The following is a 12,959-nucleotide window of genomic DNA, read 5'->3' as shown; positions in this document are numbered from 1 at the left end:
CATGTTTTTAACACCCTTCCCCTCCCAATTCATCCGGTGTCACTTCCTTGGGGACGATCAGTATCCGACCGCTTCTCCAGTCATCCACAGAGTCTTCCAGGGGAGACAAGGCTTGAACGAACCAAACAATCCTGCCCCTCCCACCCCAGCAGTCTTGCCTCATCCATCATAAAGAAGCCCAAAGGCACAAGCCAAGGGTTGTCCTTGGCAGGTTGATGCTCCACACAGCTAAAATCTTTCTCCTCTTCTTGCTCTCCTGGTTTTCCCCGGGCTCCCGCTGGCATAGGGCAGGACGGACTGCTCCATTCACTCAGTCCCCCTCCCCGGCCCGAGGCCTGCTTCCCAGCGCCATGGCAGCCATGGAGCACACTCGGTTTCCCAGAGGCGGACAGCGATGCCCTTCAGGAGACCCGGCACGGAGCAAGGCGAGAGCAGGACCAGAGCATGCTGATTGGCTGTCGAGGACCACCCTGCCCTCCCCAGTGTGGTGGGCAGGGCTGTTGGCACCATCTGGAGGCTGTTGGCTGGTGCCCGCAGGACCCAGCTGTGCTACTAAATAAATAACAAATGTCAGAATTTCAAGTAATGTCCTTGTTGCCACACTCTCCCCAGCTCTGCCCTCTCCCGGCACGGTGACCGGCTCCGTTGTGGCTGCAGAGATCTCCCCGCTCCTCCCGTGCTTTGTGCTGCCGGTCTCCGGAGTGGCACACGCGTTGGCAGTGGTTTAACTGAGGCTCCCGCCACGGGGGTTCTTGTGGGGTTGGGGTCGGGGGGTGAGGGGGTGTCGCCGGCTCCCACCAGAAGCACGACCAGTGTTTGGGTTGAATCCTTTGGAGATTCCCGGGGGTGGAGGGGAACGGCACGGCACGGCTCGGCTGCCCTCCGGCATTGCTTTCGCCTTCCAGTTTTCCTACAGGGGTCGCCTTGCACTTTAATGCCCCTGGCACGTTTTACAGCACATCTGTCGGAAGTAGGTCCGGCTGCAGAACTTGAACTTCAACACCAGGGGGCAGTAGGCGACCTTGTTCACATCCTTGCATTCTGCAGGGAGCCCAGAGGGAAAGGGATTAGAGACCCAGCTGTGCACTGGGGGCGGGGGCGCTAGTCTACATAAGCAGGGTAGAGAATGGGCTCCGAGCAGCCCCCCCCCCGAGCGGAACTCCCCCAAACTCTGGGAAAGTGTTGTTGCCCAGGGCCCAGTCTCCATGGACTGGCTGCCAAGGAGAAAACGGGGTGAACCCCACACAAGGGCAATGAACCGAGCTCGGGATGGGGAATCTTACAGGGAGATCAAGGCCTCTCCTCCCAGGGGTCCCACAGTGCTGGGCAGGCTCACCCGGACAAAGTACATGCAGGAGCCACTTCACCCCCGCCCCCCACGAGAGCTGACCCAGAGGGGAGAGCGCCCCTTACTGAGACCCACACTTCCGTGCAGGGATATTGGGGTCAGCACGGACCCAGAGGGGAGATTTCGAACCCGACTGTTAGCAACGGACAGGATTTAGATTTGAAGCTCTCTCTCCTGCATCGGCGTGGCCTGGCCGGTACCTTCGGGGCTCTCGGTAGGTCCTGATTTGCACCTCGCTTCACACTGCTGCATGCCCGCAGGCTTCAGGCTCTCCCCGCAGTCGCCGGACGGCTGCCCCGTGTGGGTCAAGCACTGGACGGAGCGCCTCTGCTGGCCGAGGCCGCACTGGGCGGAGCACTGTGGGGGGGACGGGCGACAGGGCAGAGTCAGACCTGCCCTGCGGTTCACTGCTAATGGGGAGGGGGCTGGGCTTGGCTTCTCCCAGGGCTGCAGCCCGGCCACTGTGTTTAACCCAGCCCTTGAGGGCTGCAGATTGCTGTTTCCAGCTGGCTACAGGGACTTCTATGCACCGAGCGGATCAATGCAGTCCAGCTGCCTTTATAGGCTTGATCCAAGCCTACTGGCCCTCCCCCTGCACACCCCTAGATAGCTGTTATGTTGGAGAGTCCAACCCTCCACCCCTACACTGCCCTGAACTACAGAGCCCAGTTCTCGGTACATTTACTAATCCAGCCGTCCACCCATCAGTAACTGGGGCACTGCCTAGTCCACGGAGACAGAGGCGGCCTGCCTGTGCCCGAGTGGAGGGAAGATCCATCAGCTCAGTTTCCCTGGCTGGACATCCCTTAGTGGTTGATAGCAGAGGGGTTCAAAGGCTGGACTCCTGGGCTCTCGGGGAAGGGGCTGGGAGGCTAAGGGGGTGGAGACAACAGCCATGCCCAGGTAAATAAGGGCCCCCTTTGGGAAGGAAAGAGGAACAGACTTAAGGGCACCTCTCCCCTTTATCTGCCCGGATCCCATCTGGCCACGGCTTGCGGGCTCCTTGTCTCACTTCTCCCCATTGCAGGCAAGAAGCAGGGGCTGAAACTTCAGGGCTGAGTGGGAAGAAGGTGCCCGGCTGACTCCAGGAGGGGGCCTGGTGGCTGGGACAAAAACCAGCCTGATTGCTCCACCTGCCCCGGGGAAGGGGGACAGGGAGAAGGAGCCCCAAAGGTGGCAAAGCAGCGGCTCCGAGCTCGCAAAGGGAGGCGTTTCATTTGCCCAGTGGGCTAGTCAGCACAGGGACCCCAGGGACCAGGCAAGAGATAAGGCCTGAGCAGCTGGAGCAGGGCAGAGCGCGGGGCTCAACAGAGAGGCGTCCCAGGGGCACACGCAGCAAACCCGCGCCAGCCAAGCAGGGACTCCAGCCAGGCCTAGGCAAGACTGGCCCAGCCGACCAGGAGCCACCGCCCGCCACCGCGCTGGTGACCACTGGAAGCAGAGTGCTCCCTGGCATGCAGCCGGGTGTCTGTCTGCGGACTCCAAGGGCACGTCTACACGGCTGCTAAATTGCCGTGCAGACGTTGGGCTCAGGCTGGAGCCTGGGCTCTGGGACTCCACGAGGGGGGCGGGTCTCAGCCTGGACGCCAGCCAGACCCCGCGTCTCATCACTGCTATTTCTAGCCCCGCAGTTGTGAGTTATTTATGGCAGTGTAGACGTGCCCTAGGAGCCGAATGGGGCCGTATGGCTATAGCGGAGGGCAGACATTGCGCTGAGGCTAACAGGTACCTGCGGGCAAGGGGACTGGGGCGGGGCTGTTTGCTGCGGTCAGTCAGTGTCTGCCTGGCGGCCTGGGTACTCTTGCTTTTCCACCCATGCTGCATTACTTCAATTCCCTGTGGTGCAGCACCCCCTGGTGGTCCCACATGGGAGATCACCTGGGTTCCCCACCCCAAGGCCACTGAGTGGGCTGGGAACTCCTGGGACTGTGGCAGGAGATCATTCAGTACCTCTCCCCATTCGCCAGTCACCCACCGCGGGGGCGGGCAGCGTCGCAGGTTGCACCTCATGCTGGTCGGGGGCTTGGTGTTCTCGGGGCACTGCGAGGTTGCCAGGGTCGTGCTGTGGTCGCCGCTTTTGCAAAGCACAATGCGGTGGCGGAAACCAGGCCCACAGCTCGGGGTGCACTGCAAAGAGGAGACCCATGAAACTTGGGGTGCCCTGCAAAGGGCAGGCTCAGCTTTAGGGGGCACAGGAAAGAAAAGTTTCAAGAGTAGCAACTGTGTTAGTCTGTATCTGCAAAAAGGAAAGGAGGACCTGTGGCACCTTATAAGAGACTAACAAATTTATTTGAGCATAAGCTTTCCTGAGCTACAGCTCACTTCATGCATCCGATGAAGTGAGCTGTAGCTCACAAAAGCTTATGCTCAAATAAATTTGTTAGTCTCTAAGGTGCCACAAGTACTCCTTTTGTTTTTGAGGAAAGAAAAGATACACTGATCTCAGGGCGCATGGAGAATCTCCCCATTCCCTCTCCACCCAAGGGCGTGCAAGGTAAAGGTCTGAGCAACAGCAGGCCCCATGCCCTTTGTCACCCACACATTTCAGCCTGCCAATGCCCAAGTGAAGAAGACACCATGCCAAAAAGATAATACTGAGTCCTGCCATGAGTGCAGGGGACCGGTCTAGATGACCTCTCGAGGTCCCTTCCAGTTCTAGGATTCTAAGATCCCAACTCCGGGAGGCAAATATGGGTCATGCAGGAAACTTACAAAGGCCGTGGGATCCCTTCCCTTAGCACAGCTGAGTTTGTGAGCTCAAGGCACTCCCATCCTGCTCAGCACTCCCAACCATGTACACCCCAGGCTCACACATGACATTACACAGAGCAGTATCTGGTCCACTAACAGTCAAGTATTAGCATCTTCGTGGCCTTGGGCTGGGCCACTGCCCATCACGCTGGCCAATACGGCCTATTGTTTCCTTGCGCTCCCCATCTCTCTGTGCCCCAGGGGTGTCGCTTGTCTATTTAGAATGGAAGCTCTCTGGGGCAGAGACTGTCCTTCCATTGTTTGTCCAGCGCCTAGCCCAGGGGGGTCCTGGGCCATGACTGGGGCTGCTAGGAGCTACAGTAATACAAAAATAAAATAATGAATAAATGACACTTTCTTTAAATTAGGTGCCAACCAGGACCTTGCTTCGAATGGGGGGGGTCTCTTCGACCAGAGTTTCTGGATTTCCCCTTCTTGAGACAAGCCACTAAGCCAGCAAGCTTTATCCCTACTGGCTGCTTCGGCACTCCGGGCTGAGATGCCAAACTCATTTCACTTGTGGTCAGAGGCTAGGGACGTACTGACCCTCCGCGCTACCTTAGCTCTCAGAAGTTTGTGGTAACACTAGCTAGATATGTCAGCTAATGAAGCCCTAGGCTTGGCCCTCCCAGCTCAGAGGATGGCAAAACTTAGAACTGGAAAAGGTACCGAGAAGCACAACCAAAATGATCCAGGGCATGGAACAGCCTCCGTATGAGGAGAGATTAAAAAGACTGGAACAGTTCAGTTTTGAAGAGAGACGACTAAGGGGGGCGATCGGCTCGAGGTCTATGAAATCAAGACTGGGGTGGAGAAAGTGAATAGCGAAGTGTTATTTACTCCTTATCAGACCTAAGGCTGTGAGTCTATCATGGATTTTGTGACTTTCCGGCACGTCTGCAGCGGCCGGTGCTGGCTCAGGGGCTGCCTGAGCCGGGCAGCTCCTGGGCCAGCAGCAGCAGTTAGGTGTGTGGGAGGGGGCTCAGGGCTAGGGGTCGGGCGGTGCAGGGGGCGCTTACCTTGGGGCTCCGCGGCTCCCACTGGCATGGCCCTGCAGGTCCTCCTAGGTGGAGGGGCCAGGGGCTCCCCGTGCTGCCAGCGCCTGCAGGCCCCGCCCCCGCAGCTCCCAATGGCTGCAGTTCCCAGCCAATGGGAGCAGTGCGCAGAGCCCCCTGGCCCCTGCGCTGCCTACGAGCTGCAGAGACACGCGGATTGGGTGGGGAGCCCCTGCCAGCCCGGCCAACCCTCCTGCTCCCAGCACCAGTGGGGGTCCTGGGCTGGGCGCCACTGCCTGCTCCCCCCAGCGGGATCCTGGGTCACCTCTCCCAGCACCAGCGGTGCCCCCGGAGTACCCCTCCAGAGCACCCATGGCTCCCGCCCAAGTTTTAGTCAGGGGTATGAATTTTTGTTTACTGCCCGTGACCTGTCCATGACTGTTACTAAAATACCCTTGACTAAAACGTAGCCTTATTCATAACACAAGAACTAGGGGCTCACCCAATGAAATGAATAGGCAGCAGGTTTAAAACAAACAAAAAGAACCAAATCAGAGGGGTAGTCAGAAGTATTTCTTCACACAATGCACAGTCAACTTGTGGAACTCGTTGCCAGGGAATGTTGCGAAGGCCAACATTATAACGGGGTCCAAAAAAAGAACTAGGTAGGTCCATCAATGACTATTAGCCAAGCTGGTCAGGGATGTAACCCCAGGCTCTGCGTGTCCCTAGCCTCTGACTGCCAGAAGCTGGGAGTGGATGACAGGGGATGGATCACTCAATAATTGCCCTCTTCCGTTCATTTCTCCTGACGCACCTGGCATTGGCCACTATTGGAACACAAGATACTGGGCAAGATGGACCATTGATCTGACCCACTCTGGCCGTTCTTAGGACCTGATGCAGCCTAAGTGCTCAGCATGGGGCAGACACTTTGAAGTCACCCAGGTTCCCACCCAGTGGCAAAGCCTCGTTAGGTCCCACCTAGTCCATCTCCTTGGTAAGTGCAGGACTGTGCCCTGCATGGGGCAGTACCCCTCCGTCAATGGCACTGTAGGCCCTGGACAGCCTTGACCTGCCGTAATGAATGGAGCACAGCAGGGCCCAAGCTATAAGGAGACAGGGGATTCTGAGAGCCCGTGCGATGGGCCCTTACCTCTGACCAGTCCAGAGCAGCCCATTCTGGGGGGCACGTTTGGTTATTGCAGGGCTCGTGCATCTTGGGCTTGGGTTGGGAACAGGAGCCATCGTCCAGGATTTTCTCCTCGGTGGCAGCGATCTTCCTGCGGCAGACGACGCTGCGGGTGCGGACGCCCTCGTTGCAGCTCCGGCTGCATTCGGACCAGTTCCCGATCACCCAGCTGGGGAAAGAGACAAGCGTTGGCAGCTAGGAGCGAAGCTTGACCCTGGGCAGCCATTGTCTGAGCCCAGCACTAGGAGCCAGCAACCCCAGAGTACATCTACGCAGCCCGCGCAGTGAGCCTCTGAGCCTGGGGTGACAGACTTGGCTAGCTCGGCTCGTGCTAGCCCTCTGAAAACAGCTGTGTAGACAGTGCATTGAGGTTGTGGCTCGGGCTGGAGCTCGGGTCCTGAAGCTACACGGCTATTTATACAAGTCCTGCTACCCTTAGGCTGTCTGCACCCTCTGGGCTAAGAGGCTGGCTCCCACAGGCTGAGTACACATACCCCGAGTCCTCCCCGGCCTCGCACGGACTGGCTTTGCACCGGTCATTTAATCTCTGCACGTACAGCGGGGACAATGACACCGACTTGCGGGGCTGGGTCTGTGCATGTTTCTAAGGAGACGCACAGAGAAGGTGCTAATATTGCGGGGAGAGGGGCACATGGTGGGGAGAGGGGGTACAATGACTCTGGGAGAAATTCCACTTTACCGATGAACCTTCTGGCCAGCAGACCCCCCACACTCTATGAACCCATCCCCTGCACTAGTCTAGTGGATAAGGGCCCTGGACAGGGACTGGGGTTCTAGTCTTGGCTCTGCCACTGACCTTGGGCAAGTGACTGCCGCTCTGTGCCTCAGTTTCCCTCGCTGTAAAACGGGGACAGTGCTATTGTCCTCCTTTGTGAAGCACTTTGAGGTGAAAAGCGCTGGATATTATTATTAGTGACAGAGCGGAAAGATAACATAATACCACACCCTTGCCATCCTCTGACACCTTTCCTCTGGGGAGCCCAGTGGCGCCACACAGACTTTAGTGCCTTGCTGAGTATGATCATCACCCCCGGAAGCTGGATTGACTCCACCCAGGAGCCTGTGGCCATGTCTGGAACGGAACCACAAGGATCATCCTTTCTCCCAGAGGGAAGAGAGACAGGGGAAACTGACTCGGGGGAACTGATTCGGGGGAAGAAAAAAGATGGAAGAACCTGCTTCACTGATTCAGGGAGAGAGCAGGCACTACATCCATTCTCCACCTCGATCCAGCCCTGCTTCTCCAGCCAAGAACCCCGCCAGTAGTTCCCCAGCCCAGCCGCCCCATGATCCCCAACAGCAGACACCGTTCCCAGACCGGTGACCGCACTCACGTGGGTGGACATGGCTCAGTGTTGCATGGCCTCTCCTTCTCCGGTAATTTGGTTTCAGGGCTACAGAAATGGTTGAAGACTGTGGAGCTGTCGGCCTGTTTCTTGCATATGACGGACTGGACTTGGCTGCCTGCAGGGGACGGGGGGGGGGGAAGGGAAAGGGAAGAGAGAAATAGCTCTGGCCTGGTTCCAGAGTTTAGGATGCACCACCCAGCTGCTCACTCTGGGTCTACAGGGGGGCACAACCACTTGTCACTCCAAAGACAAGGATGCCCTTAAGTTTCTATTTAAAGCCAAGTTTTCCATCATCTCTAAAATCTACAACTCCTGACAGGTTGGGCTAAAAACTGGTAGGTCAGGTCAGGGCCCAGGGCAAAGTTTGTAGAGAAAATTTGAGGGCATTTGATCAAGGGGTTCGTGCACCCAGAAAAAAACCAACCTGGTTTTGAAAGTCTTGTAACCCTTTTTTGAGCAGGATTAGGGGGGCCTATCCTGCGCTCCCCTTGCTGAGGACTGCTGCCCCATGCAAAACCAAGGCCCCTAACATCAAAGTTGAAAGATCACTCAGCCTTGGTTTTGAAAGTGCCTCTGTCTTCTTCTGAATATTTGCTCAGCCCCTCGCAGCCAGGTTCTGCCAGAAACCCCACAGAAACCACGGCTTCAGCCCAAAGGATTCTGGGAAGCATCTGTCTGAGGCAGACCAGTTCACAGATGCAGAGATTTAAAGGCCAGAGGGGACCATTAGTCCAACCTCCAGCCTAACACACGTCATTGAATTTCAAGTGTATCATTTCAACCCAGTGACCTTTATCAGCCACTCTTGGGGTCCAGCCAAAGAACAACATCCAGGACATGTGACAAGACCTGTTGTCTATGCAGCTTTGTTGACTGACACTGAGTTGCAAGCGGTTGAGTGTGAGGTCCTGGTCTGAGAGCCCCACTAGACCAATATGGCTCCCAAAGCAAGTCCCCATGCATGGCGTCTTGTGCCTGGGAGTCAAGGGAGTTGCAGACACTACACCGCTACCCCTGCCAAAGTACAGTCAAACCTCTCACCCCCTGCACAGATAGCTGAGCATTTGGTCCATGGGGTGTAGTGCCAGGAGTACTGCGTCAAGGAGCCTCGGGTGATGGGCGCGTTGAACTTGTACTGAATCCCCGGCAGCTCTGCCCGCACGAGAACCTGTGGAGAAAGGGGCTGTCAGTGCACTGGGGCCAACGTGCCACCAGAGCCGAACGTGGGCCCATCGCGTGGTGTGTCCCAGGACCCCCACCAGGCTCTCCAAGCTCTGCTGGGCTTCCCTTGCCTTCCCAGCTCTGAAACCACCGGGAGTCGATATCCATCGACTCTGGCCACGGTGCAGCAGGCCAGCATGGAGGCGTGAAGCCAGTGTGCTCAGCAGAGCAGTGATCAGGAGGGACCACAGATCCGGGGCAGCCAAAACCCGCTTTCTTTCCAAAGCCTGGCTCTGTGGTGTAATGGGCCCTCTGCTCCAGGGTAGGGATCTGAGAAGAATTTGGCCCCATGACGCCAATGTCCCTGTATCCCGGATTAGCGCTAACTGTGGTGCATGTGTCAGGAATGGGGATAATCGATTGGGATGGGTTAGCCGTGGCCAGGCAGGCAGGGCCAGGGGGACGGAAAGGGCCATTACCAACCATGACAATGAGAGTGGCATTGGTAGGTCCTAAGGCCTCCAGCGATTCGGGGTCATCCTGAGATCTCCTGTAGTGGAACGTCGTCCCGGCGACATCAAAGTGCCTGGGCGGGTCGATGGAGAGCTTCCCGTTGATGAAATACTCGTCATTCTCCCCTTTCAGCGCTGGAAGGATAGGCGAGGCGAGGGTCCTCAGTGCGGAGGGGACTGCCAGCTATTTCCCGGCCTGCACTGCCTCCCGCAACCGAGTTAATGGGTAAAGCTAGGAGGCTATGGAGTCTTTTTGAAAGCAACTCTGCCACGGGAATCATGGGGCATGGCTTCTAATACACCCCTCACCATAGTATCAGGGCACTGGGATTTCCTCCACCCCCCGTGACACCAGAACAATGCTTAGCCTGTCATCCAGTGCTTTCCAGCCATTGCTCTTCATCCACTGTTACAGCCGGGGAAGTACCATTGTCCCCATTTTATAGATTGAGACACTGAGGTGCACGCAAATTAAGTGACTTGGTCAAGGCCAGGGACAGAGCTGGGACTAGCAGCCCAGTATCTGGATTCACAGTCTGTGCCCAAGCCACACTAAAGATGCCATAGTGGGACAGGGCTTAACCAGCCAGCTTGGTGGCACCGGGGATGGTAACCAGGGCACCGACTAGCACATGGCAGTTCATACCCCGGTAGTGTAAAACAGTGGCCACAGGCTATACGCAGAGACCCCAGCGCAGCTGGGACCCCACTCGAGATCTTCCAGGCCCGAAATGCAGCTTCTAGACCCTGTGCTAAAGGAATACCCCGTGGGCGGTGAGCGAGTGGGAGGGACTACAGCTGGCCGTTGTAGTCGCCGAAGTCGGTCACTAGAGGGAGACATGATCTCTCTCGCACACACCCACACTAAGCCCGTGTGTTACACGAAGGCCCACGGGTAAGTTTGTAATGGTTGCACTGTTGTTGCTGTTAACGTGCTCTTTCCCATGATGCTTTGGGGCAGGGTGGATGGTCCCGCGTTGGTGAGAAATGCGGGGGAGACTCGTTCCCCTCCAGGCTGGAAATCGCATGAGCACTGCCCGGATGGGCACTGCAGCTGCAGGGGATACTCTGTGCTGGCCGCAGGGAGAGATGCTGGCTGTTACTCCGGGGACAGAGGCAGGTTTGGGTAGTGCCTTTCCACAGGTATGATGGGCTCACAAATGTCCCAACCAGGCAGGCCCCATTAGAGGAGGGCGTAAAATCCCAGCCTGCGCCTTAGCCAGGAACATCCCCGGTGACGTGTATGCACCAGTAAATCATTTCTGATGGACTGGAAAGACTAGGGGAGCCCCGGTCTGTCCGACACCAGGGCAGGCTCTGCTCCGGGACGCTGCTCCCCTGGAACCGGCACAAGGGAGCCAGCCCGAGGGGTCCTTTACCCGGTCCGGCACCAGCGCGGGCCCTGTTAGCAAATGCTGCTCCCCCAGAACTGCAGGGAAACCCCAGCTAAGGGAGCTCCCTCCCATGGGACCTCAGTGCAGGCTCTGGAATCTGCCATGCTTCAAGCTCACCTGGCAGGTGACCTGCCGGGGGATGTTTACATTCCCCTCCCTTCCTCTCCCCTCGCTGTAATGGCTGCCGATCGCTTGAGAAAAGCAACGAGCCAGAGTCTGGCTGGAAAGCCGAGCCTGAGCAAAACGCGAGACGGTCTCATTTTGAACCCCCAGCCGAACATGCTGGCTCCAAGGGAAGTGCCAAGGAGCCAGGGACAGCGCCGGGGCGTGGGGTTTGTGTGGGGTTACATTGCTGACCAGAGGTGGAGCTGCAGCGAGATAGGGGGCATCTACACCACACACAAACACACCACCGGCCCCGAAACAGCTCCCCCATCATGCTTTGCAAACCTCACCAGGCACCGCGGCTTTGCCAGCAGATTTGCCTGGGGAGGGGGAAAAAGCTTTTCTCAGTGGTTAGCTACTGAGTGTTGAGAATACTTCACCCAACTGCCCCCTCAGGCTGGCATCTAAAACCCTCCAAGCACCCCCTCCAGAGGAGATCTGCCAGGCAGGTCTTGCCCACACAGCACCCACAGAGAAGGGTGCCTTGGCACTGAACGGGCGTCTGACTGGGATTTCATTGGCTCTCCATTGTGACTCTCCCTGACCCCCTGCGTCACCCCTGAGCTGCAGACCCTGCTGTTTTCTCACCCAGGTAGTTGAGAGAGAGGTTCAGCTCCCGGATGTCAATGTGCACTGAGCCCTTGGGGATCCAGATCACCTCCCTGTAACCTGGAAGACAACCCCAGGGCGTGGGGTTAGCAGGGCAACCGAGCCATGCTGGGATCGGAGAGACTGTGTGGGATTGCCTGGGTAGGAGGAGACCACCTGAGCCCAGCGCAGGGAAATCAAGTCAAGGACCCCAGAATAGCCCAGAGGCATATCGGCACCCCAGGGCAGGGAGCCCATGGGCATATCCAACCCCCACCTCGGGGAGCCCACGGGTGTATCCGACGACCCCCACCCCACCCCGGGGACCCAATGGCCGTATCTGACCCCCATATCCCTGGGAGCCCACGGGTGTACCCGACATCCCCCACCCCGGGGAGCCCACAGGTGTACCCGACCCCCTCAACCCCACCCCAGGGAGCCCATGGGTGTATCCGACCCCCCCGTCACCTGAGATAAAGGCATTGAACCAGAAGGAAATGAGGGGTGGGTAAATCAAGCCTTGCTGTGTCCCAGCTGGGCCAGACGCTCCTTACCCCCCTCGGGCAGGGACTGGTTGAAAATGCCTTCGATGGTCTCGCAGGTACTCCCGTCTCCCCCACACACGCGGCACTTGTCCTCCTTCAAGTCAGAGCCAAGGACGCGGTCACAGCCCACGTGCTGGAGGGACAGAGCAGGGGGGATTATGCGCCTGCATGGGGTGCTGGCCTCCAACTGACCAGACCTCCAGATGGCCATTCTTGTGTCACATGGGGGGGTTCAGACGTCCCCTTTGCCTCCCTTTTACTCCTGCCCCCTCCCCCTCCCAGCCATGGGGGCTCAGCACGGCTCCCCTGTCTTTCTGCCACCCCTGGGGGCTGGCAAGAGAAAGGGGTGTGAGCATGGGGCCCAAGGACAAAATCCGCCTCTCCCCATCCGCACCCCGAGTGCCCTGGGTGAGCGTGTGTGTGTGGGATGCTGTGATGGAATCCACCCTCCTTACCGGGGGGAGGATTCAGCGCGTCCTCTCCACAATCTGCTTGGAGGCTCCTGGCACATGGAGCTTCGGGAGCTCCCTCTCCATGCCAGGCCATTTGGGTACGAGGGGTGCCCCCTTTTCCCCTGCACAGCCCTGCCACTCCGCAAAGGAAATGCCCCAGATCTCTATGGCCCTGCAACGGCCAAAGCTGGCCCCGATATCTGGAGGGCTTGGCTCTGCAGCACCTGGCTGGAAATCTCATGAGGAGAGGCTCCATGGTCCTTCCAGCCTCTGGCCAGGCTGGGCCCTTCACCCTTGCTGGGTCCTGGACCTCCCGCTGCAGGCGCAGGGTCAGGCCAGCGTGTCTCCAGGCCCTGATGCTGAACGCTCATCGGCCGGAGGCGGAACGTACAGCTGCCCCGAGGGAGGAGGAGGAGGAGGAGGGAGAAGGCGACATTTTCAAAGGGAGGAAGGAAGGGACGCCCTGTGCTTGTAATTAGCAACCCC

At 58.1% G+C, this 12,959-nt stretch overlaps 1 protein-coding gene across 1 annotated transcript in view; it reads right to left on the bottom strand.

Moving 5' to 3' along the window:
• Nucleotides 1–242: 242 nt before the first annotated feature.
• ADAMTS10 (ADAM metallopeptidase with thrombospondin type 1 motif 10) overlaps nucleotides 243–12,959 on the bottom strand; it is a 100,409-nt gene continuing 87,692 nt past the window's right edge. The window contains exons 17-25 of the mRNA XM_074939438.1: nucleotides 12,031–12,154; nucleotides 11,477–11,557; nucleotides 9,301–9,464; nucleotides 8,698–8,824; nucleotides 7,642–7,771; nucleotides 6,251–6,455; nucleotides 3,299–3,475; nucleotides 1,549–1,705; nucleotides 243–1,041 (exon numbers count right to left, since the gene is read on the bottom strand). Coding sequence (XP_074795539.1) covers nucleotides 932–1,041; nucleotides 1,549–1,705; nucleotides 3,299–3,475; nucleotides 6,251–6,455; nucleotides 7,642–7,771; nucleotides 8,698–8,824; nucleotides 9,301–9,464; nucleotides 11,477–11,557; nucleotides 12,031–12,154 — 1,275 coding nt within the window. The 3' untranslated portion in view covers nucleotides 243–931. The remainder of the gene's footprint in view (nucleotides 1,042–1,548; nucleotides 1,706–3,298; nucleotides 3,476–6,250; nucleotides 6,456–7,641; nucleotides 7,772–8,697; nucleotides 8,825–9,300; nucleotides 9,465–11,476; nucleotides 11,558–12,030; nucleotides 12,155–12,959) is intronic.

This window comes from Natator depressus, chromosome 25 (assembly GCF_965152275.1).
Source record: "Natator depressus isolate rNatDep1 chromosome 25, rNatDep2.hap1, whole genome shotgun sequence".
Classification (NCBI taxonomy): Eukaryota; Metazoa; Chordata; order Testudines; family Cheloniidae; genus Natator; species Natator depressus.
The sequence above is the reverse complement of the archived record's forward strand: the minus strand, read 5'-3'. Positions and strand labels throughout refer to the sequence as shown.